Below are 27,200 nucleotides of genomic sequence, written 5' to 3'. Positions count from 1 at the left end.
CCATTTCAAGGCTCGGAACTGATACAGTTCAGAGTTGTATGGTGCAGCAGGCTTGAAGGGGGGTCTGCAAGGGCAATTAGACGGAGACTGTGTGGGGAAAACTTGCACTGAAGAGTATTTCGGAAAGTACCACTTTTGAAAAACAAAATGTGAAGGCAATATTTGACTTTGCTACAAAAAACGAACACTGGACTGAACGAGAATGGAAACATGTGCTGTTTTTGCATGAAACTAAGATTAATATGATTAATTCTGTCAGAAAACAATATGTAAGACGCCATCTCGATAAGGAAATGGATCCAAGATACACTAATAAGTAGTCATACATCGGGGTGGAAATATCAATGTGTGGCGCTATTTTTCTGGACTTGGCGTTGGATCTGTCAAAAAGACAGAAGGCAACATGGACAAATTCCAGTACAAATATATTTTAGAGCAATCTATGCTGCCCTATGCGGAGGAAAATTTACCTTTTGTTGGGACTTTTCAACACGACAATGATCCTAAGCACACAGCAAAAGTAGTGAAATGCTTGTTAAGGAACCAATCTGTAACTGTTTTGGATTGGCCCCCCTACAGTCCGAATTTAAATCCGATCGAAAACTTATGGAATCAAGAAAGAAAGAAGTCGTGGCAAAGCGGTCAACAAACGACGACTAACTTTGCAAAGCATTTTCGAAGAATGGAACCAAATTAGTGATGCAACTTGTACAAAATTAGTTGCTTCTATGCCCAAAGACGTAAACCGTCATTACTGCCAAGGGACATGCAACCAAATATTGAAAAGTGTAAAAATGTTTTGTAAATACGTCAGACATTTTGTGTTGGAAAAATAATCTCATTAAAACAATAATTTTTTATATTTCTTATATGCGAGTCTTATGTCTTTAATTATATGGCCAGACCTTTGCTAGGTTAAAACTGCTAGTAGTAAGGATGAACCGAATAAAATCTAACAAACCGACAAGTTTTGTAGATAAAATTTAGTTTAGCATTAAATAACATATACCTGAATATTTTAAAATTATTTAACAAGTTCCAATGATAGTGTAAAAAAAAATGTTGAGAGAAATGTCTTGGGTAGTATAAAATGCTCTTAGTGTCTTTAATTATGTGACCACCACTGTATATGGTACGGTGGCTTTAAAAAAAGTAGTTAGTTAAGTAGTCTTATCTTAGAATAATAGAATAATTTAATTACAGTAATTTAGTTAAATACGATATAAAACCATAATTGACGTAGTGATTATGAGTATAACGTTTTTTTTTATATCACAGTTGAAACGGTGTAGTATTACATCATCTGGTAAATAGGGCGTTTCAAATACGGAGTGGTACCGCGGCGACTGAAGGTCAAGCCCTAATGACTTCCGCGATGAATGCCATCTGCATACGTAACGCATTGCGATTAGTGCGCCGCACGAGGATTATAAAGGATTGAATTACCGACGCGAAAATATCTCATCAGTCTGGCCATTAGCCGCTTACCTACTGCCTACATCATCCTACATGAATGTTGGTACTACTATTCTTCATAACGTTTTAGTATGATGAACTATCGGAATTATGACATTGACCAGCGTGCCAAGTCCAATCTCCAAATATGTACTTAAATAGATACTTGTTGACACACTTTTTAATTTAAAACATTGGTATCTAATAAAGTTTAGAATATTATTGAATATTATTTCAAAATACTTCATAATATTATTTTTTTATGACTAGCTATCTTAATAATTATCTTATATATAGAGCAGTGGTGGCTCAGTGGTGAGACCTCGAACTTCGAATCGATAAGTCCGTGGTTCGAGACCAGGCGAGCGCGCAGGAAATAAATTGATTTTTCAATTTATCTGCGCATGTTGTAACATCACCACTGCTCGAACGGTGAAGGAAAACATCGTGAGGAAACCGACATGTCGAAGAATTAAAAAAAAAAAAAAAAGTTCGACGACATGTGTCATCCGCCAACCCGCACTTGGCCAGCGTGGTGGATTATGGCCTGTACCCTCATAGGAGGCCCGTGTCCAGTGCAGTGGGAACGTATATGGGCTGATGATGATGATGATGATGATGTAGTAGTAGGTAGTAAAATAATTAAACTAATACATATAACACTTTGCTCGCGAACGTAATTTATTCCATTAAAGTACTTACCTACTGTTAATTTTAAAACGCTAGTATAAACTAGATGGCGCTTAACAAGATTTTAATGACTTATTGATTAAAAAAGGGAACAGTATGTAAAGTTTATTAAATTAATCATTTTTTTATAAACTTTACTGTTCCTTTTTTGTTTCAACGAATATGAATAGTTTTTATATTCACGTCCCGGCAATGCATATCTGTCTTTGATCAGGAACCAACTCGTGTGAAAGATTGATTCAAATTTCAAACGATTCCGATATACACGATTAATAGAGGCCGATGTAATTACTAATTACCCCTTGTGCGCAAAAAAATGAATTTAGTTAATCATTTAAAATGGAAATATAGCAAATCTCCCGTATTTAATAATTGTCTAATTATAGTTTATACCTAATTAGCGACTTGATAATGCCGCTTCGGATTGTACAAGGAAAAAAAGTAAATGGGAAAAATGACCTAAGGGGGGCAATTAACATTACTGTGTAATTGTGTATGTACTTATAGTAGATACTGTTCACTAACCAGATTTCATTTAAGCTGCCTCAAAGGATTGGCTCTGCCTTGATTGGCATTTAATAGAAAATCGAAATATATCAATGTAATTAGTTACAAAAACGAACAGACGTGCAAACTTATTAGCTCACGTTATTGGTAACGATTAAAGAAGTCGTTAAACATAAACGGGTTTAGAATAAAGCGTATATTTTAAACGTATCCAATGTGCAGAACTTTTTTACAGTTTATTATAAAAGGTAGATAAAAAAGCGACACACCATTACACTGTTTAATTGATCTAGCGTGCCATTGCTATTTACGCGTCTGTGAACACCATACTTCTCAATAGCTTGTTAAATTACAACAAACTTGTGCCTTCAACTTCCCGCGTAATACCGGGATAATAAGCCCTTAGTTTTATGTGTTAGAACACACTCATTTAAGGCATGACTTACAACATCGTTACCGTAACAATGTACTATTTATTAAAATTGCTTTTTATTAGTTCGTAGCTATAATTATAATTTAAGTTTGGAGATAAGTTGATATGTAGGTACGTGTATGTGTAACATTTTTCTTATTCATCATTATTCATTATGCTCCTGCGTGTGAAGACGTAGTGAAAAAGTAATTACCTTTTTGGTTTGAAAAAGAAATGGCTCGATCCCTGCCTCGATAAATGAAAAGAAAAATACATAAAGCATGTCTAGCTCATATTGATTGTTCAGGGATTTGCTTCTCTATATAACGGGGATGCGATAACGTTATCTATAGCTTACACGTAATCTGTACCTTTATGAGTACATTTTGTTTTAATTGAGGCGGGGGCAAGGGACTAGGTTTTGCTACGTGGATGGCAATCAATAATCGTCGGCCATTTGCCAAACCAAAATATTAAAGTTTTTAACGTAACCATTTTGAGATTCTACCTACTTGTACTATTTTTTAATTTATTTTTAAGTTACTGTTTCATTAATTCTCTTAATGTTTTACTTTAAAAACTTTATATAAAATCCACTTGAATTACCTACAACACAATCTCATTGCAGTGGAATATTCTCATCTATACATATAATAAATCTGTAGAAGGGTCAATTCTGTACATTGAAAATATTGAAAAAATAAATACCAGGGGGTGTTACTGGATCGACACCAAACCCAAATATGTGATTAAATAATTTTTTGTCTGTCTGTCTTTCTGTCTGTCTGTCTGTCTGTATGTGAAGGCATCACGTAAAAACTAACGGTTCGATTTCGATGAAACTTGGTATAATTATACCTTATTATCCTGGGCATAAAATAGGATACTTTTTATCCCGGAAAAATACGGAGAAAAAAAAAATCTTAATTTTTCTTAATTTTTCCGCGCGGACGGAGTCGCGGGCGGAAGCTAGTGTAAAATAATTTTACTGTCTGCAATTCTAGAACAAAGGCTTAAATCATGAACACTATTTATAAAGTATTAGAATAAAAGCATGAATAAAGTTCCGCTATAAGCTATCATGGCCACGGCCTTGTTATAGCAGTTATAATCAATTTAATATAAATATCGCACAATAAATGGCCTCCTGCTGAAGTCAATCATATCACATGTGCGTTTATCTGCTGATAACAATATCTTATGTTTCATATCACGAATCCTATATAATAAGTGAACGATAAAATATTCGCGATTGTCAAAAGTGAAAGGATAAGCAATAAAAATGAAAAGTTTCAAAGCCACATTTTCTGCTATCGTAATGCGGTAACAAGTTGGCAGACGTTGGCATTGCTTCAACGATTTTCCACTTAGAATCTATAAATATAAGTTAAAACAATAAGTTGAGCTGAGAATTAAAAACCTATGCTTTAATGCTGTTTTCATCAAATGCGTTTCGTAGTAAGTTTTATGCAAATTGCGGTACTTCGTTGATTGGAAGCTTTCCAACTGAAAACGTGATTACTGCACATACGTTTTTAAATTATGAATTGTATTTCTTCGTAACGGCGTGGACAAAATAGTCGCGCATTCGAACCGAATAATGTTATGGCTCTCGTTTTTATATTTTCATCATTCATGTAACATTTTAAGAAAACAATTCATAAGAAGCATCATAAAAGTTGAACAATACGTATTTATATGAATTAACGCCACTATGTAAACATTTATGTGTATATACAGTATACCTAATTGATTGACATTTAGTTGGAAGAGTTTATATGCAATTAAGTCCTTGGACTACAACATGCACACATGCACTAGGTCATGTCGCGTGCCGTGTCGTCCGTTTATTATATGAACATTTTTTAGTACACAAACAAGCAGGTGGACCACCGGAGCAAATGGTTTCCTCCAATGAACCTGAACTCCCAGACCTGTTCAAGTACTAGGTTGATTCGTCTTTATTCATTTAATATCCTTATTGTTATGTTTTACATGTTTTATTTGTTACAGGTAAATACGCCGAATTGAATTCAAATACAATGTAGGTAAGACTTATTTAATTTTGAGTTTACTGCAAATCATGATCGTTATATATTAGTCTTCAAGAAGCAGTCATGGGGATTCTTATATTTGAATCGCTTGAATTGTAATAGGTATTTACTATTAACTACTTAAGTCGACTAATGACACATTTGCATAGATGAGGGGATGTTATACATTGCTTGGTTTGGTTTTATAAAAATGAATCGGTCTAGACATAAGTACGATTTTATTTTGAAAAAATGTTTCATTAAACAGCAACTTGTACTTAAACATTTACAAATTAAACTTATAACTTTACAAATAAAAAAAAAATACATGATAACACAGATTACCAAGTATCGAAAGGAGAAAATTTGTTGGACCAATCCATCTGGAATATATTCAACATAGGCAATGAATTTACATATTGATATGGATAGCTGTTAATAACTGCCGTATCGGAACTGATTTAATAATTGTCGCAGTACTTCTGAAAAGTCCTGTCAATAGAAAAGAAGCAAAATTCTCATATAAGTATTAGGTTTTTTTCGTAAGAAAGCTGAGTAAGAATGAACTAAGAACTTTATTGCTTTAAATTTCTAGCGCTACCGGTTTTGGCTTTATCTGACAATCAGCTAAAGCTAAACATATACTACTATGTAGATTATAGTTATACAATTATATTGAATTCAAAACATATAAGGCCAAGAAAAAAAAGTATGATGTAAACATAAAAATAACAATAACAGAGATATAATAAAAACAACTTATACTCCAAAATCCAAATCTCTATGTCATCAAAAGATAAAAATTAAAAACTATAAATATGTATTAAAATTCGTAGATAGAATATTAAATTTTATAAATTATTATTCATAGCGCTTACAAGGCATATATTAAATCGATGTGTAGTGTGCATTATGTGATAGTTTATAACTATATGCTATGATATAATATCTTCTAAAAATATAATATATTTATTCTAATTCTCTTTAAAATTGTCTCTTCTCTTCTCTTCTCTTCTCTTTAAAACTCCAGTGGAACTGGATTGGCCACACGCTCCGAAGGGAAACTGAACATATTCCAAGGCAAGCCTTAGACTGGAACCCCCAAGGAAAGCGTAAGCGTGGTCGTCCTAAACAAACCTGGCGGCGGACAGTCATAGACGAAGCCAAGAAAATCGGGAAAACCTGGAGCGAAATCAAAAGGGAAGCTCTCGACAGAAACGCCTGGCGGAGCACTGTGGATGCCCTCTGCCCCAGCTAGGGGACACAGGAACATAAGTCAAGTCTTTAAAATTGTATATTATATAATATGTATTGATGTTTTAATTCAAGAATAGATATCTAGATATGAAACCCATTCAATTGTTTTAGCACATTAAATTTCATGCTATATAGTGAATAATAGAAAATAAAAAAATAATAGTGATAAAAACCAAATCAAATATGTAAAAGAAAGCAGTAGTGTGTTGAAAGCATGTGGAAAATTTTAATTATTTTAATTATGTAACTGTTTTACTTGATATGACGCATATTTAACGATCGAGAGATCTAGGAACTTTCCACTACAAGAATGGATGAACTATAAAATCTTTGATTATACTCACATTTAAATTAATAACCTATGAAGTGAGTGTAAACTTACTGACAATACTCTACTTCTTATCAAGTGTTATCAAGGTTATGTAAATAATTCAATGTACATAATATTAAAGTACATATGTTATATCATAGCGTACATTTGACTTGTATATTTACATATTATATTAATTCCAACTGGTATTATTGTATCATATAATTAGTTTCATGCACCAAAATAGGTATACCTAGTAGCTACTTGAAACATATTCCAATTTTTGAAATATACGTGTACGTAGTGGTATGTTTGACTTTAGGGAGAAAATTATTCCCGGTCAGTACCGTAGTACTAAATCCATTAGCTGAATTAGTGAAGTGGTCAGTGAGGGGCAGCAAAAATTCAATTTTCCCACATCGTGCGGTCTGGGGAAAAAACTATATTGGTGGCTAAAATTATATCCATTTTCTCTGCAACGAGCTCAGGATAATAGGGAAAGCAGGGAATTTTAAAATCCGATTAACTCGTTCGCTTACGGAAAATATTTCATAATCAAGAAAATCAGATACAATATAAATCGAAAAAAATGCACATACCGAATACGAGTAGTTCAAGTAATAAACTTTTTGCATGAATTTTCTATTTTACTTTCTTAATTCTTTATTAGTGCTACGTTAAATTTGGATAAAACCGATTAACCACAAGTAAATTAAAAGTAAATGAAATTGATCATAAGATCATTCATTTCAAAATCGATATTACTGTAAATTTTACAAACAGAGTAGAATTTATAAATAAAAAAAACTTAAACGTGATCGAATTGTATTTCTATATGTAATGTCATAATTAAAACGCTGCGTGATTAAATAAATAAAGTTCTATTCATTTTTACGATAGCATTATTATGTTTTTATTTAATTCCATGAATTAAAATTAGTCGATGGACCCGGGCTACAATGTTGAAATTGTTAGTTTTTTTTTCTGTACATAATGCGATGGTTGCTAAATAGCTAAATACCATAATTTTCGTATAATTTTATTATAGTAAAAAGTTTACAATCTAGACACGCGGCAGCGTGTCAAGCCGAGTTCAAGCGAAGAGAACTGGCGAGCAGCAGCCGTGTGTATATTTACACGAACCATTTCGAGCCACTTTTCACCCCCTTATAACTCGAAAACTATTTAAGTTAAATAAACCAAATTTGGTACATATCAAGAGGACCTCAAGATAAACAAGAACCTTAAATTTCATAAATACAGATTAAACAGTTGCGTAGATATTAATATCCAAAAATCGCAATTTTTAAGACTGACTGACTTATAGACATATACAAAACCTAACCCACTTCCAGATGACCTAGAAAGTTCAAATTTTGTAATCAGCTAGGTAATAGTGAGTGTACAAAGGAAAAAATCAGAAAATACTGAATTTATTTGTATTTAATTTTTTTTTCAATGACATTAATTTTGTTTGTATGGAAAAATGGAAAAGTTTAAAAAAATAGAAAATAGTATATTCACCTTACTAGTCTTAAAAAATAGATCAAAACTAGTCAGTGGCCGAAAAAAATTTTGAAATCCATCAATAAATGACTGAGATATAGATTATTGAAGTTTACCTACATATTTTAGCGCGAAACATCTGTAGATTCGATGCGCCTCTGACATCACACTCACTCGCGCTAGTATCGCTAGGGCGGATTACTTCGATTGCATGATTTCTTTATTCAAAACTATTATTAAACGTAAAATAAAAGAAAATTGTAATAAAAATATTGCTCATACAGTTAAAAATAATATATAATTTTACAAATTCACATTTCTTTATTCTTTATTTATGAGTGTTTAGTTTATTTTTAATTTCAGTGTAATGGAAGAAGGCTTTGTCGAAGGTCGAAATGATTTAATTTGCGTAATATTAATATTAATTTATGTGAAACATCTTTAGGCGCGTTTAGAGTAAAATTTCAAAATCTCGTCATGGCAATACCGTAACGTCATGGAGTAAAGCGACGATTCTTCTACAACGATCTTTGCATCTTTGTAATAGTGTGTGTACATATTCACGCTGGATGTTTAGAAAATCATGTAATCTTTTAAACAGAAAACGAGTTTAAAAAATTGCAGATAATGACGGGGCAATGTGCGCTGACATTCATAACATACAAGAAAATATAGAAAATAATACTAAACAAACCATACAAAGAATCCGCAAGAAAAAATATAAAAAAAATCGTATATAAAAAGTATTATATTCATAAAGTACCTAAATCAAATTTGCAGAGTAATTTTCTGTACAAAAAGTAATGATATCCCACCAAAAACATAAATGTAAAAATTGGAGCCGAGTTCAATCGTTGACTTAATTTGCCAAAAAAGAAATGAGATCTAATTAATGTGTGCCAAGTTCTGCAGACGTTCCAGAAATTTATTTATAAAGATGTATTAAGTTCTTAGGTTGACTGAAAACTCAATTGTTTTATTTTCCCTTAGAGAACAATGTTTATTCCAAAATATAACTTTTTTAATTTGAATAATATAATTATTTTCACAAAGCAAACAACTAATGACCTATTGAACCCCATAATTTGATGAGGCTAGTTTTACATACTGTTTATATTTTGTGAAGTTCTAAAAACTAGCCTCATCAAATTATGGGGTTCAATAGGTCATTAGTTGTTTGCTTTGTGAAAATAATTATATTATTCAAATTAAAAAAGTTATATTTTGGAATAAACATTGTTCTCTAAGGGAAAATAAAACAATTGAGTTTTCAGTCAACCTAAGAACTTAATACATCTTTATAAATAAATTTCTGGAACGTCTGCAGAACTTGGCACACATTAATTAGATCTCATTTCTTTTTTGGCAAATTAAGTCAACGATTGAACTCGGCTCCAATTTTTACATTTATGTTTTTGGTGGGATTCTATTTCACGCACCTGTCCTACGCAATAGTAAATTGATAGTTATCTAGTGACAATGTCATTGGTGTTACAATTATTTGCACCGGGGCAATAATAATTTTTGTATAATTAATTCTTATTTATTAATACCTACTTACTTTAAAAAATAGAACGCTTATAGAACGAATATATTACTTATTCAAAAATAGAACCAAGTATTAAAAAATTCTTGTTTACACTATTTTTTTTCTTTCGTAGGTTTCGCAAACAATGTTAGATTTTTAAATTTGATGAATGATGAATGATTTGTAAACTAGAAGTAGAACTACAAACTACTAGAACTAGAAACTTAGACCATTTCAAAGATTTCAAATAAGGTACATAGTGTGATAAAGATTTTTAGAAATTATTTGATTACCTAGCGAATAATTTTCTTTAAAATAACTTTCTAGAAACAGAAACTTAAGCCATCAAAACCTTTGAAGGTGGACGGTGGACCGCTTTGCCTTCATATTGCTGAACCGGTCAGATTATGGTTTAACAGTGTATATTAGATATTATACATACAAAATTATGTCCGCAGTATGGAATGGGGAAATATGTAAATTTCGTGACGGACCAGTGTCAAGTAATAATAAATATTATAATAATCGAGTGATAATATTATGTTTGCGTAAGCTCTTGTGCGTCATCAGCGTTTAACATAGAAGGCCAAATTGGACATTTTTACGCGAAGAAAGCAAATAAGGAAATACACCAAATGGTTGAAAATTCGCTAAAAATAGTTAAGTTGATGTCAAGTAAATAGAAATACGTAAAACAAATTATACATACATTGGTCAAACTTACGAAATGACCTACTGTTATAAAATTCACACAATATAACCCAAACTATTTACTTTATATATTTGAATACCTAACTAATATATTCTCAATAATACGTTGATTACAAAGGTCATCCAGTTGAATTATTATTAACGCGCAGAGATATTGAGTTATCGTTTAACTTACGACTTACATTATAGCCGGGGTTTTACGATCAAGAAAATAATGAATTAGATAATAGAATTAATAATTTACAGAATTAAACCAAAGTGAAGTTCACACTGTAACATTCTAATACATCACCTATTCTCAAGCTTCTCCTAAATTTTTGCTTAAAATAGAAAGTTGGTCTTCTTTTAAGTCAATCAACTTTTCTGTTTAAGGTGATTGAATGTTAAAGTCACAATTCTGTTTGATAAGCTATAATACTTTAAAGTTTAATATAATGAAAGAAAAATAATGTAAAAGGCTATTAAACTATTTTTAATCTCAATTTGAAATTCAAATTAAGTGGAATTAGTAGGAAATTAGGAATTGATATTATACAAAATAATTATAATGTGGAACTAACCAGTAACCGTCGTGGTCGCCTCAGTGTCTCAGTTTGCTTTTTAGTGTAATAACGTTCTGTGGTAATAACTTTAAAATAATATATATATTTTTTAGACCAAAGTATATATAGTTAATAGAATTAGTTAAGTATTTATCGAAGATTAATTTTCTTTCATATATTGAAACATCATTAAATAAAGATTGTTACGAATAACTAAAAAATATGTAAAAATTTCGTTTTTCGATTTCGATGCGTATTCTCATGGTGAAAAATAATCAATAATGTCAGCAAAACCTCTAAACTTGAACACCAAATCCTTCAAGTATTCGAGATCACATAACATATATATGTCAGCAGACATTAGCACAGCCCATTTATACAGCGGAGGCTATAAAACCGATCCTTTTGAAGTCAGGATTTTTGCATTGCCTCATCTCACGCTGAGCAGACCGGTTGTAGATCACGCTCAGGCCTTTAAATCACATTACGACTTTCAATTTATGTCGAAGCCTCCTGTAGAAGCCTCACTTCTTAAGTCCTTAGTCTAACATCTGCAGAAACTACTACACCCTCCGTCCACAATCATCATGCTGTCATTCAATTAATTACACAGTTGTTTGAATTACACTATTATAATGATATTTATAGGCTCGGGAAGGGCAGGGTGCATAAATACTTTTTTACCGTTATGAGGTCGTTATGAAAAATACGATAAAAAATTGATGTAACCCTTATCATTTATAAGTACTGTATATTCGAGTGAGTGAGGTACAATTTACAACATGTTTCCCAACACAACGCACAATATACATAATGCGTATTTAAAAATACAACACCGTGATGTTTTTTAGCCACATTCCCCTATAATAAAATAGACAAAGTTGCAGAGCGACCGCCGCAGAAAATACCAATGTCACCTGTACAACCTTGTGTTTTACTCTTATGTCATTGACCTGATTTAAGAAAATCATCCCACACAGTGACACATGTATTCTAAATACACGGAAAACGTCTAGAATAATTTGTATAATTTTATACTTTTTGCCTATTGATTAGAACTTCTCTATACATCTAATTAAATAATCTTCGTTTACTTATACGGAATTACGGCTGTAGCCCGTTACACAGTTTTGAATTAACACAGGCTTTAGTTTCCCCGAATATATAAACTATTTTAAAACTTTTTTCAATAAAGATTTTTTTATTTTTCACTTTTAAAACTAGTTTTAAAATGCGTTTTTATTGTCTATATTTTTTAACTATAATACATAATATGTAATTAACGAATCTATGTGTAAATTCTTCAGATTTTTGAAACGACAAAAAGCAAATTTTCTACACCGCTTCACTATCTGTTTTTTGATCTTTATAGTTAATGAATGTGCTTTATTACTTGTAACATTGTCGCTAAATTATTATTTATATAAATTACACAGCGGGTCTCCTGAGTAATTACAGTTATTAAACATTCACCAGCCAAGAGGTGCGTGATTCTACTGATATGAAGCAAATGCCAATAAACGCTATAAGTACATAAACGGATACTCTTCCCCATATTTCTTTTACTTCTACATCGAATAAAGTATGAGTACACGGTCGAATCTTATCAATGGAATATTCAACTATCCAGCCTTTGTTTTTCGACGATTAATTATGTCTATAATGATTGTGACATACAGCTATTTTTAAGTTGTAGGTATATTATTAAATTGCATACAAAACTAAATTGATATTTAAGACGCAGTTGTCTCAAACTCTCAAGAAATGACGTCTTCATACGTACAATAAAATGGGCGTGTCGAATTTACTGGTATATTTATATTGTAAAACTTGAACATTATTTATATCGTGACTATAAAAAATCTAAACAATTACTATCATTTATCACTAACAAGCATAAAACAAAGTCGTTTTCCGACGGCTCTGTATGTAGGTATGCTTAGCTTTAAAATTACGTAACAGATTTTGATATAGTTTTTTTCTAATTGATAGAGTGGTTCTCTAGGAAGGTTTTAGTAATACGAATAGTTTTAGACAAAGTGGGCAAAGATGTGGGTAGGAAGCTATAGTATTGCATAAAATAAAGGATGTAATATACTAGTGCGCTTAAAATTGCTTCATGATAATATCTCGCATATTGCGCATCGTATCACGATCGAGTCAAGGTCGTTCATATCAAATATTAATGCGAATGTTCGCTTGAATTTGACTATTTTTAATTTTTAACTTTTAAAAAGTTATAAGAATAAGACATCAGTTAACAAGATATATAATAGTTAAATAACATAATATGTATCTTTGAAGGAGTGATGTAAAACAATGGTAGGTATTTAGTATTTTAATGAATAATCAATATATTTTTTACATATGTATGCGATATGCTTCATATCAGTTCATGTTATATAAATGAAGGACAGAAGTCCTACGTCAAGAAAATCTACGTCAATTATCTTTTCAATAATGCATACTGAGTAAAACGGAAGGGCTTTTGAAATTTGCCGGCATTTATGTATGAGTAAAATTCACAATGTAATGAGTACGTTGGGATTTTACTAATCATATATCAGATTTTTTCAATATTTTTTTATAAAAAATAGGTTAGGTTAAAACAAACAAAACGCACCAGTTCTGTCCACAACGATCCTCTCCCTCTATAAAAATAAAGACAAAAATGTAATGTAGGCGCGTATTATTAATGAAGGAAACGGTTGAGTACTAATATTATGTAGCTTTCTATAATTTGTCAACATAAAACGGATATTTTTACTTATCCGCTACAAACATTAACTCTTTCCTCTTTATAATCTTGCAATAGAACCACAATATGTCTCATTTAAACATACTTCACTGAATATAACAAAAGAACCGATATACCACAACCATTAAACAATCCATAACTATCACAAATCGTCTGGTGTAGTAAAAAATAAACTTTTTTCTAAATTCGCACACGTTCCGCGTAACATGAAATTTACACGCTGTTTATTGTTTTATGACTGCGCTTCCTGTGCTATAAATCAATGTTAAATAAAACTTCACATTAATACATTGCATTTTATACACTTAATAATATTTTTTAAAGCACCCGTTCCCTGAGCTTTTTACGTTATTTTAGAGAGACTAGGTAACAATTATCTTGTAACATTTTTATGACATGTAATTGCGTTTTAATTACAGTCTGATGGTAACATAAAAGTAAGGTATTGCGATTTGCGACAAACGCTATTTAGCTGCATTTGTAAATAAAAAGTTAAGTTAACACTTCACCGACGATCAAAAGTAAACTTTATATAGATGTATGAATTAAAATGTAATTCAAATTCACATCTACACATCAGCAGTGTGTGAAACAGCTTAAGAATTTTTTACTTGTGACAGTAACGATTATTATTTGTGAAAGAATCGGTTCGGTAGTTTCAAAAAGTACGTCCCGTAAGTAGTAAAAAGTACGTTAAAAAAGAAAGTTATATATATTTTGTATGTAGGGCATTGATACTTTGTTTGAACATTAATAGATTATAGATGAGTGGAACTCGCGATATAATGATAAAACCGTAATTTTGGCACTGATAATAATTTAAAAAGTAATTTATAGTAATTATGCAGATAAAATGATTATGTAAGTTATAACAATGACTTTTCCTTTGATTTGATAGCGAAGTGCGTGATTAATCTACCGGGTATTTGAATGCGGGTAGTATTCAAGGGAACATAGAAATAGTATTGTGCTTTCATACGCACAGTATTTTATACATTTCAATGTATTTAATGTAGTTTAACTATTAAAAATCCAGCCTCCATCATTACACTTAACAAGCTGAAATCTTTTATCCGATAAAGAGCGTTATGCATTTAGCGTTATTTTAAAAAGTTCGCTGTTTCTTTTTGCAGTTTGTCGAAAGTTTCCCCTCTTGTAACGTTTTAGTGTTCGAGCATTTTCCACGGGACGATCGCGTCGAGTTAATAAGTTCTCGTTCGGATGGCTCCTGCGTTTTAAACTTTTAGGATATGAGATAACAAGCTAAGAAAGGAGACGTCGATTTGGCTAAATCCACTTAAATTCCCTAGGATTAGACCGCTCTCGCCATGGGATATTGTTCAGACTCGATACAATTACTGTAGATGTACATAATATATGGAAATATATTTTACACATTAATTTGTATTATTTTTTAAAGAAAATCAAAATAAGTTAACGTTTTTAATTTTAATGTACTTACTCGTATAGTTAAGTAATTTGTAGTGAAGCATTTAATTCAGAGAACTGAGAAGATAGAGAGAAAAAGTTTTACTTATACTACGTTTACACTTTATTGTTTTCGCTTTGAAAAATAAAATATTGTTGTGTTTAATAGAACAGAACAAGTTTTTATTTAATAGAGAGGTAATAATATCTAATGTTAAAAAGGCATCGAAACAACAGCCGTGATATGAGATCAAAATTGTATAAAATGTAATTTATCAGACAACATTGTTTTCATGGAAATCGAAAAGATTGCTACCAATATTTCTTATAAGTAAGTTAAATAATTCGCACTGGCGCCTCGCCGGCCTTCATATTTTTTCTCTCAGCACCTAAATTACACGAAACCTAATAGTTTTCACCTATTACCGTAGCCGGCCGAATTTATTGCTTTCCACTGTTGATTTATCTGCGAACCCGCCGGATTAACTACCGCTAACTTGGCGATAGTTAAGACTGCTATCTCTGATGTTACAGAACGAAAGCTCTTTCCTTTTATCTAAATTGGTGCTCTCCCAATAAAGATTCGCCGGCGTCTGTCGTAAACCATTCGCCCCATACGCTTCATTATGGCGCAAAGTTTTAGATATGATGGTACCGTTTTATTGTCCACCGATGTCGCGAGATCTCTATCGATAATGAGATTTCGTGTGCCATGTCTGCTGTGACTCGTGAGTGACGGCCATGCCTGACGGCCCTGCCTGACGGCGGTCAACCACATATTTTGCCCTCATTATCTTTCCTTCCCGCTGAAGAACTATCGATTGAATATTACATGATATTAATTGATTTATGTGACGACGATTTATATGTATAACGTATGGAAAATAATGCCATGTTTGCCATTTTTATATGACGCTATTTCACCTGTTATGCCGTATGAATGAACATACTCATAAATAAAAAACTTTCCTATTAAAGATTCAAGTTAAGGAACGAACCTACACTTTCTTAACTTTGTTTGTAATATAGATCTACAACAAGAGCATATAAATCTTGTCCTAATTGAATTTGTCATAAAAATTGAAAGTTTCCCCGCTTCTCGGCTGACTACTCCACGAACTACATTTAATCCATTCTCTTTTGAGGGAATTTGTAATTTATTGAGAGTGCTAAGTTTGTTACGACTATTCTATTCATGCAGAAGTTTATCCTTGTTTCACTTACGCTTATGTAATCCTTTCATCAGAATTACAATCTCCATATATGGTGGGATTTCTAAAAATAATTCAACTCGAGCGTTATTATTTACATATTTTATTTATTTACGTTTGATAACATTTGCCAATACTAAAGAATGAAAATTCTTCAGAACCTATAAAAAAATACTCAAGTTTCATAATTTTCATACTAGCAGGTATCACTTACAAAAATAATTTATCGATTTACCTCTTCAGTTGCAGCTTCCATCTTTTTATGCGATGTTCTCGCGAATATACCTTTTGTGAAATGTAAATCCTAATAATAAAAGATAATTATTGCACTATCAAATATTCACTTTTTTTATACTGCTTTTCTTTATCACATTTTCACTTCTATTTTGCTTTACAAGAAATAAAATTGGTCATTAGATAATTATTATAAAGAGAAAGGCGTCAGAGAAATCTAAATGCATCTCGACCGGATCGAAGCTGCTACTTTGATAAAAGGGCCTCACTTACAGAACTCTAAACAAAATAATATTATTCTTGAGACCGATATTCCGGCTTCAAAATAAGTATTTCTATGTAAACAGCTATGTTTTATTTACTCAAGTTTTCTGGGCTTATTCTCTTTGTTTTAAACTTATTTAGGTTGCTGAAAATTAATAAATAAACGAAGTAATTGTAATTTCGGAAAGGATAAATGAATTTCAAATTAATTAACGTAAAACGAAACGTCGAACCTACTCGTAAAGATGTTAACTGAAGTTATAAAATCCTACGTATTCCGAAGTATTTTAGTTCAATTACCCCTTGAAATAGTGCCAGAGACAATAAATCTGTACCTTCATTTGTAATATTGTGACTTTCTTACAAAACTATGTCATTCTAACTTCTGAGATTATCACCATCCTAGTTTTACAAAGAACTTCTATGAATCTATAAAATGATATGACGTAGAAGTTAAGCGTGATCATTAGATAAATATTAAACGTTTGCTTAGAAAAAGTTCAGCATGTAAAAAATCATAACTATAACTAGTTATTGACTTTTAATTGAAACCGTTTATTCTCTGTTAATCAAGGTATTACCACAACTATACAATAATTATTATACCTATATAACACTTCGTTACGTTTACGTTATATTCAGTTTTTATATTAAATATATGTTTACGTTTTAATAATATTATGATGCGTATACAATAATATTAAATGAGTACCGACGGTTAACCTACTACCTAATTTGAATAAATTTTTTTACCATCACGAGCATAAGTAGGTATCTTTGGAATATTTAGTAATGAAAACCAAAGCTTTTAAAAATTATTCTTCTATACTCTATAGGTATTATATGTATATGCATGATAATATTTTTTTTAATAAATAATGCATTTAATTTATGCAATAATGTTTTTATATAGTTTTATTTAATAATAAAAGGGTGGTTATATTGAAGGGTATTCCCAAAAGTAGTAGGTAATGCCAGCTTATAGTTTCGCATTCGCTGTGGTAAGCTCTGTCGGTGGCGTCGCGTTGGCGCGCTTTCCCTCGCTACCGAAAAAGTTGCAAGTCGCGGAGCGGCGCCGAAGAACATTCAAATTTATCGATTGTTCCGAGCTTCATTACAGCATCCCTCAAACTTCACTAACCTAGCCCTTTCCTGACACTATTACCACATTACTTTTTATGCCTCGAAAACGGAGGCCGTATCTTTTTTTCATCGCCAGTTATTATTGTCCGTTAAACTTTAAGTACTCGGCGGCTAACTTTCGATGTCTTCGTGATTTACGAGGAGCAGTTTCGAAGTGTTTTATCGAGCATAAATGTAAGTTCTCTACTTGTTGAGATTGAAGGTCGCATCACTTCGGGTATGATCGTTAATGTGAGTGATTTAATAGGGGTATAATTGCGAGCTGCGATTAAATATGTTATGGGATGTCAATGAGTAGTTTTGTGAATGTGTGGGTGGTGTTGGAGGGGAGGGGGAATGATCCATTAATCTGGCAGAAGCTGATGTGGCGCCGCCGACATACCTGCCGACGCGACGCGCGGACGCCTACCTAACGACACGAATACTACATTTCAATTTTCAACGTGTGTGAATATGTAATAAACTTACTTTTTAAATAAGCTTTTTTTTCTATCTGAATAATAGCCAAAATTCGGCCTATCTTCAAATCAGTCATGATACTGTCTTATTGTATTGTTATCTTTTTTACGAATGGCAAATATCAGATAAGTAATTGATTTCGTGCATTAAGATTAATACGTTATTATTAAATTGATTACAATTGCTGTCTAATTTTAAATAATATTAAGAATTTTAAAATTGTGAATGTCACATATTATATTTATAATAATTACTCTATCTTTATCAATTTACACATTGGTGCAAGAAATTAAATCACAAATTTACGAAATTTTGGTCTGGATTCCGTATATGGTACAGCAAATATTGTTACATTAATCTTACAGTAGAATAAAGACATAATAAAATAGACAAATCTTTACGGGCCGGGCGCTTTCATCATTCACGGTTCCGACGACGGGAAGTGAGTCCACTAGAGGTTCCGTCCATTTATCGGTGATATGTCATATAGCAGGAAGATATAGGGAATATTTTTTTATTAAGCTAAACCATGCTTGTGATAAAGTTATGATTAAATTAGTTAATCTAGTGTGAGATGCCATATGCATAGTTCTTTATTGAGGAAACTAATTTACATTTATATTTATAAGAGGACCTGTTTAACAGTTTTTATATCAATCAAGTATCCTACGGAATAAAATTGATAGAGATGATTTATCATGCAATAAAAAATAAAAAGCTCCCGTAGAAATAATTATGACATTTACCGCAATTCGCTAAGTAGGATATTTTACTGATCCTCATAGAGTACGGGTCGGCACGACCACCTACCGGTCTTACATATTGTGATAAATCGCTTACATTCGTTATATCACGCAGTCGGCAGTCGACAGTACGCAGTACGCACACACCTCCATCATTTATCGACGCAAGATCGATGAACGCAAGCGACGACATTACGAGGTGATTGACCCACTATCTCGTTGCACACTACCTATCTATCAGGGTGCCCAATTTTTGTGCAGATAAAATTTAGTACGTTCGAAACTCAAATTTGGCGTTTGATATACGAACGGGCCTGAATATAAATGCAAGCTCACACGATGCATCACGTCACCGAGCGCGGAAGCGGCGGCGTCGTCCGCCACCCATTCTACGCAACTCTGTCGCCATATTTCAATCGCTGAATTGACACATTGCCGTTCGAAACCATAAACTTTCACGTGAAAACTTTAACCTGGCATATTTACCTTGGTATACATCGCTACAGATAGCGCGCGCCGTTTGACGAGTAAAAACTTACAGATAGGTCATGTAACCGGTGTGGAAGTTTTCACATAAATTGGCGGTCATTCGACGTGAATATGCTGACTGAGGGAGTAACAAATATGCCAACTTGGGTTGTTATAACAGCGATATGTAAGTTTTGTGATACTTTGCCATTAGGTTTATGGAAACGATGGCTGAGATTACATTACACTTTCTGAAAGCTTCGTGTAATTCTGCGTCTACGTCCCCGATTACGATTATATAAAATATGCGGTTGAAATACCAATGGAGCTTTAAAAATTGCTATTTTAAAAATGAAATATTAGCAAGTAATCTGTCAAACGGAAGCCTAATTGTAATTTAATTAGGGAGCAGTTTGCACGAGTGGGCGACGGCATGACAATACCGCGTTAAAATGATTAATTTTTGTGCAACGTCGAAGGTGTCGGTCGCGGATACGTCTTCCGACGTAGATACGATTAATCTTGTTCCTTGCAAACATTCGCGATGCTTTTGTGAGACGATCGTGATATTTTTATATTGTACCCTCCGTAACATTAAGAAACTGCCACCGCTAGTTGGTCGCGGGCTCTCCTCTCGTCGGGCCTATTGAAGGATTGAAAAGGTGTTTGCGTTTCGTTACGATGAATTATGAAAATAGATCTCCCCTCGGTTTTAAAAATCCTTTATTCATCCTCACTTAGGCATCGATAGTTATTATGAAAATGAAATGTTTTAATTTTCCATCGTCATTCACTTACAATGGAATACTAAAAGGGATTTCATACAGTCATGCCTGCCTCATTTGATTAAATTGAAAATTATTCTTTTGAGGTGCATTTTCGTTGCAAAAATTTGATAACATACTTGAAAAAACTTGATATTAATGATGTACCTACTACGGTGCTAAGAAAATGTTTACTTTTTAATGAGGCTTTTTGCTTTGTACGTATAACAATGGAATACTAAAAAGGAATTTCATACGGACATGCCAGTGCTCTGGCCGATTTGATTAAAACTGAAACGTTCTTTACATAATGCATTTCCGATCTTATATTGTATATTCATATGATGCAATACCGTCTTGAAGTTTAATTTTACAATTCCATGTAAAATTGATAAAAATGTATTTATTGTGCTTAAAAAAATAATACAAGTTGCATTTATGAAATAGAGAATACGGAAACCGGTGGTTTAGCACATCTATATTATCATAATAGCGATTCGTATTGGCACACTGTTAAGCTTCTTAGGCGGGGTCAAGAGCAACGATTGTCGAATTTAGATCTGGGCACTCGCCAACAATTCAACTGCTTCTCTCAACTAACTGGCTGAAGTTTCTTTTTATCGCCTTTGTAATTAGCGGGATGCAGGTACTTGCTGAAATTGCGATACGAATGAAATATCTTCACGATTTTGTTTATTTATAGATAGGTATGTGAGGTGTCCTAGTTTTAAAATGCTTTTTTTTATATAATACGGTAATTGTGTCTAATAAAACTATCAGCTAGGGTAATAAAGAAGTTATATTCTGAATTGATTATGTTTTAAAACATTATCGATATTGGTTTTATTTTGAAAAAATACCAGTCAGATAGTACAGTAATAATAAAAATAATTTATTGATATAAAATTAAAACTCTTACGTAAATAAGTACCTCCGTAATGATTAACGTATTTTTTTAATTATAAAGTGGAAGATTGTGTTTTCTTTTTGGTAATCCACTTAAAGGTTGGATTAAAATTATGTGTATAAAGTAATTGCTTAATAACCGGCTTTGCAACATACAATGTAATGATATATTACACTCAAAGGGATTTAAAATTGAATTTCCTTTTTTTTTTCAATGACACGTCTGTATTTTGTTCTTTCTACATAATAAACTTTCAAATAGCTTTTTTTCTTTCTGTTTTCAACTCGCATAGAGTATATTATTATAATAGCTATGAAAAATAAAATTATACTTATTTAAATCAGGTTTGTGGTAGCCCTAATTAGGGCTTGCCCTAACAGCGTGAAAATTTCTAGGAAATAAGTGAAACTTAGTAAAACCCCAGGTAAGTATTAAAAGATCCCAATGACACGTCCTGTTCGGCTCGTCAAAATCCAACCTCGACAGAATTGAATTACATAGATTTAAATGTTTTATTAAGTTAAACTTTGCTGCGGTAGCATTAAACGAATTTATTTATACTTAGTTATCGGTTCTCGGAAAAGTCATCTTTCTAACGTTTCGGTAACTTGAATAATTAAATTTGTCAGTGGCGGTTGACACGGTGCTGGATTTTCTTCCCAATTTTCAGTGCTGTCACGTTTCTCGCCTTCCACCCGACGCCCCCCATTGTGTCATTGTGATTCAATCATTTGAATTATATATTGTTTGATTTCACACTTCACGACGATTTCAATTTTGCTATTTCAAAGAGCAATTTGCTACCAATTGTTAGGATCAAACACCAAACTAATCAACACGCAATATTCATAATAAATAGCTGTGTAAAAGCTGTGGTTTGGTATCACACGTGTCACCATAATGAACAATTCATTCATATTTTAATTATATACCTACTTATGCCGTTATATAAATATTTCACTAAATTAACACCGATTGTACATATTAATGAGAATTGACAAAATTTTCCGCAATAGTATCACGTCAAAGCTCCGGTTTTCCAATATGCGTACGAAAAAATACCAGGAAATGAATTTTATGTACCTAAAGCATTTATTTTCTTTTGTACAAATAAAACAGCACTGTTATCTTTCCTGTTAAGACTTTCCCTTTCTAAATAACTAAGTGTTAATAGTTACGCGGCCTTTTATCAAAAATCTCCACACGCTCCAAATTTATTTAAGTTACGCACCATTTTTTTTATATGCGCATTCGTTAAAATATGACGCATTTTGAGAGATCCACTATGCGTGTTTTAATATTACGTATTATTGTGAGGATAGATCACCGTTCCTTACATTTATTTCATGTGCCAAATAATTGAAAGCGTGTTCAATGTGAATGTAAATGAATAGGGAAGACGAAATAAAAGTAAAGTGCAAAAGGGTAATTACATGGTAATTACGATTTATTCATTCCATTTTTATTTTAGAAATTCCGTTTGTAGGAATCTTTTCATTATAAGATTCATACGCACAAAAATATAGCAAAGCATTTTTACACGACGATTTATATGGGATATTTAAATGCATTTCGAAGGTCTACCAAACTTGCACTTATATTATTCCTTGAATAATTCAACGTTCCTTCGCCTAATACATTGCTACCGTTCTACATTTATTATATATTCACTGCTTGAAGGTTAATAATATGATGATACGTTGCTTACATGTAAGAATACCTTGCTATTTCATTTTCCTTTTGAAGATGTAAACACAAAACAAAGTTTTGTGAACGTTTATTTAAATCATCGCAACCGGAAGTATGGAAGATATTAGTGTGTCACCGAAATCATAACTTGGTTCGAACCGGTCACGGTCCACTAGGACAAAGTAAAGAAACCATCTGTGAATTAGAAAATATTTAATACAATAAGCGCAGTCGTCCTTATATCCACCGAAAACTTGTTTTAAAATTACGATGAATTATTTGAAGGCTATAAAACACGGAAATCATAAGCCATCGGAGTCGGAGATTACGCAAGACATTATAGTTGTAGAAATTCGACAAAATTTAAGTTGGTAGCGTATTAAAGGGGACGTAGACGGAGACGGTTAATTCACCCCATAAGGGTCGTAGTGGCGCCAGGGATCCTGCCGTAGACAAATTTCTAAGTATGAAAGCGCCCTCCTTTCCGCCCGCGCTTCTCTGGGATGCTGTAGCGACATTTGATAGCGCATTGACACGTTTGCCGCCTCATGTAACTTTCTGCTTTGTTATTTGCCTTCATAATTTAACTGTAACCTTGCTTTGTAGCTTTCATCCTGTTCAAGATAAATAAGTTGTCATTTGTCATGTATTCTTAAGGTTATTAAATAATTTTTATTTTTGGCATGCATGCATGCAAAATTATTAAAGCAATAAATATGTCAAATCATGCCATAATCCACAAAATTATTTTAATATTTTTTTTTTGTAGAAATAGGTAAAAATTAAGCTGTTTAATTAAGTAAAGGCGAATTATATTATGTCCATGAACTCTCTGGCTATAAAGTGTTCAAAACAGGTTATATAATAATGAATAAATAAACTTAAGATTTTAAACACTTTTTTCGTTTTATTGTATTTATTTTATTACCAACTTAGTAGTGGAAGACTAAATCCGAATCTGATTCTTATTGATATTAAAATTAATTCATATTTTTTTAGCTATGTCTCAAGGCTATGATATAACAGATTTGTTACTTATAAAAATATTAGTTTATGAATGACGCAAAATTGTTCTTTTATATGATAATTTGGAAATGTTTATCATCTAACTATAGATATTAAATGTCGTCATACAGTAAAAAACTTTTGTTATACATGCATATATCCTTGAGTATTTAAGGATGCAGTTAATTTTTTGTGCATATAACATTATTCTAAAAGTAGCAATTTCACTTAAACTCTAATTAAAAATGACACGTTGAGTGTTTTTCATCTTCTTAAAAGTTGTATGTACCTAATTTATTGTTATGTCGAAGTTCCTATTAAACATTCTAAAAGATACAGCACTATGAAATTCATTTCAGTTCGTTTTACAGTCAGATGGGTCAGTAAGTAGATGTAAAGTTGTCCAATATAAAAGAGGGCACCGTATAATCAGACTAAGATAAGTCACACGAGAATGAATACAATACACATAACGGCTATTTGATGTCTAGTATAGATTGAGCCCGACATTTTTCTTTTTTTGTACAATAGGTTCGCAAGCCGCATCCTACAGGTTACAATATATTCCTCCCATTTCCGCCATAAAAGTACGGACAGATAACGTCCCTGTTAAATTATCCGTAAAAACTGCCAAAAATATTAGATGTTTTACATGTGACTTTTTCCGCGAATTTTGTGATTGAAGACAAAAATTCCACATATTTATGTGGAGCGAACGGTGCCAGAGTAAGTGGCAGTTCTCATAGGACACAGAGAAATTATTTATGGACTATTTTATTGCTAAACTTCATTCGTTGCTGTGGTTGCTTTTATATTCCTTCGACGGGAAAAAGTTGCGAGATTTTATTGCCGGTGTGAGATAGGACACGTTATTGTTACCAACTTTGAATCGCAGTTGAAATTAAAATAGAGGTTTTGTGGTCATTGGTGGTCATAATCATAAATGGCCAAGCGTCGAATGGTTATTTTGTCTCTGGTATTTTTATACTTCTCTTGTATTTTAATATGAAATGAAAGTTCGAGTTCTATTTGTTATCCAACAAATTATGTATATAAGGCTTTAACGTAAGTCTATTTTTCTTTCAGAATTCCATTAGACACAATCTATCTCTCCACAACCGATTTATGCGGGTCCAAAATGAGGGAACCGGCAAGTCTTCATGGTGGATGATCAACCCTGATGCCAAACCCGGAAAATCAGTGAGACGGCGAGCTCTATCTATGGAAACGTCCAAGTCAGAAAAAAGAAGAGGGCGTGTTAAAAAGAAGGTACGAAATTTTCCTTTCCGATTTTTTTAAACAATTACTTAGATGAGTCTGAAACTTACTATAGCTTGACCAAATAATATTTTTGAAAAGAATACTGATTTATTCAACTGAGTTTAGCCATTTGGAATAGAGATGTTTTAAAATTGTACACAAAATTCGACTCAAAAAGGTTATGTTATGTAAATTAAACCTCTTGATTTCGATGCGACTATTGATTCAGATATATAGAAATTAAACTTTGTCCACAGCCGGAAGCGTTGAGAAATGGCATCACCGCAGATACAACACCAAGTCCTAGCAGCTCCATATCGGAAAGTCACGACATTTTCCCGGATTCTCCAGTTCCCAGGTAACAATTTACAATGAACCTCAAACTACCAAAAAGCTTAAAATAGAATTTAGTAGAGACAAGACTAGTTGCTTCCTTTGATACAAACCACTGTTGCATACAAGTTCGAAAGAATTGTGGCATTCAGCCAATGATACTAATGGTTATGACTATAAGTTTTGTGTTGCGATTTTAATTCGACTTTTAATGTACATTAGTAAATTACCATTGAAGGTATCGCTAAATGTATGATGGGACATATTGGGGAGAGGTTGAGAAACTAGGTAGATAGTAAAATAATCAATAAAAGCAATATGATGATTTGTGGACTTGTGTTGTCGATTATCATTTGCAACCATTAGACAATGAGTTATGTATGTGACCAAGCTAGCAATTTCGCCAATATTTTTCATTTTTATTACTATATCACGGACATTTTTATAACTTTATGAGTGATTAGTTTTCTTTTCTTACTTCTTACCCAGCAAAGTATCTCTGACCGAAATTTATTTTTGCGCAAATGTATATTTGCGCTGACCATTAAACTCGTTATGATAATCGCATCATTCGGTAGAGGGTCACTAAACGGATATTAGATTTGCATGCTGCTACCAACTACTTAACATCGTTGATTTAGATGATATTTTTAGAAGTTGAAAACTTTAGATGACGTAGTCTAGTCCAGTTTTTATTTTGAGCCAAAAATTATTTAATTTATTTGCGTGATTTGTATTGATAAAATATGACTATCGACCTATCATTCAATTGAGAATGAAAATCTATATAAATATGATAGTCAAATTTTATCAAAATAAGTTGCAATTTTTTTAACGCTTGTTCGCTTTGGCGGCAGTAGCAGCAGTTTTCAGCTATCACCGGACTTCCGTCAAAGAGCGTCTTCGAATGCTTCATCGTGCGGCCGCCTGTCTCCAATCCCGTCACTGTTACATTCAGAAACAGATTGGCAGACGGATTACGGGCCTCCATCGGATTTTACTTCAAATAACGATTATTCTCAAGACTTCACGCAAGACGAGTTGGCCGGCACTCTAGCAGACTCAATGAAGCTACACGGGGATCCCTTCCTAAATACGTAAGATTGTATTTGCTTTTAGAATTTTAGGGCTTTAAAATTAGGCCTGCAGTTACTACGCAGTTTGATAATAGCATTCAAAAGATTTAAAGAGTATGAAATAAAATAGCTTCTGAATGACTTTATCAGGTACGAGTTAAATTAGCCCTTAATGCTTCTACCGGCAGTTTGCATCAAAATCGCCTTTAATTAGACACAAGAAAGCATAGTTAAAGAACACATTAGTCAGAATTATGATTTTTACGTTACGTAATACAAATGTTATTCTCCAACTAAAGTACTAGGTATTATAATTTTAATACGTTCAGTGAATCTATCTCGTTAAACAAATGTTAATTATGTCAGAATTGTATTTATTAGTTTACCTGAATTCAAATTCAACAACCTTTTGAAAGACAGGAGTTTATCAGAATTGGGAGTGCTTCAAAATTTCCGTATAATTTATAACAAGTTTAATTTAAAACTATTATTCCTAAACCTTTTACT

At 32.4% G+C, this 27,200-nt stretch overlaps 1 protein-coding gene across 2 annotated transcripts in view; it reads left to right on the top strand.

Moving 5' to 3' along the window:
* The window catches only part of LOC123693174 (forkhead box protein O), an 87,233-nt gene that overhangs the window by 44,456 nt on the left and 15,577 nt on the right, over nt 1-27,200 (top strand). The window contains exons 3-5 of one of the 2 annotated variants that reach the window (XM_045638149.1): nt 25,111-25,293; nt 25,542-25,642; nt 26,478-26,714. In XM_045638149.1, the coding sequence (XP_045494105.1) occupies nt 25,111-25,293; nt 25,542-25,642; nt 26,478-26,714 (521 nt within the window). Of the gene's footprint in view, nt 1-25,110; nt 25,294-25,541; nt 25,643-26,474; nt 26,715-27,200 lie in introns of both variants that reach the window. The other variant, XM_045638148.1, reaches the window with a different exon arrangement.

The sequence above is a fragment of the Colias croceus genome, chromosome 7, assembly GCF_905220415.1.
Source record: "Colias croceus chromosome 7, ilColCroc2.1".
Taxonomy (NCBI): Eukaryota; Metazoa; Arthropoda; class Insecta; order Lepidoptera; family Pieridae; genus Colias; species Colias croceus.
The sequence above is the reverse complement of the archived record's forward strand: the minus strand, read 5'-3'. Positions and strand labels throughout refer to the sequence as shown.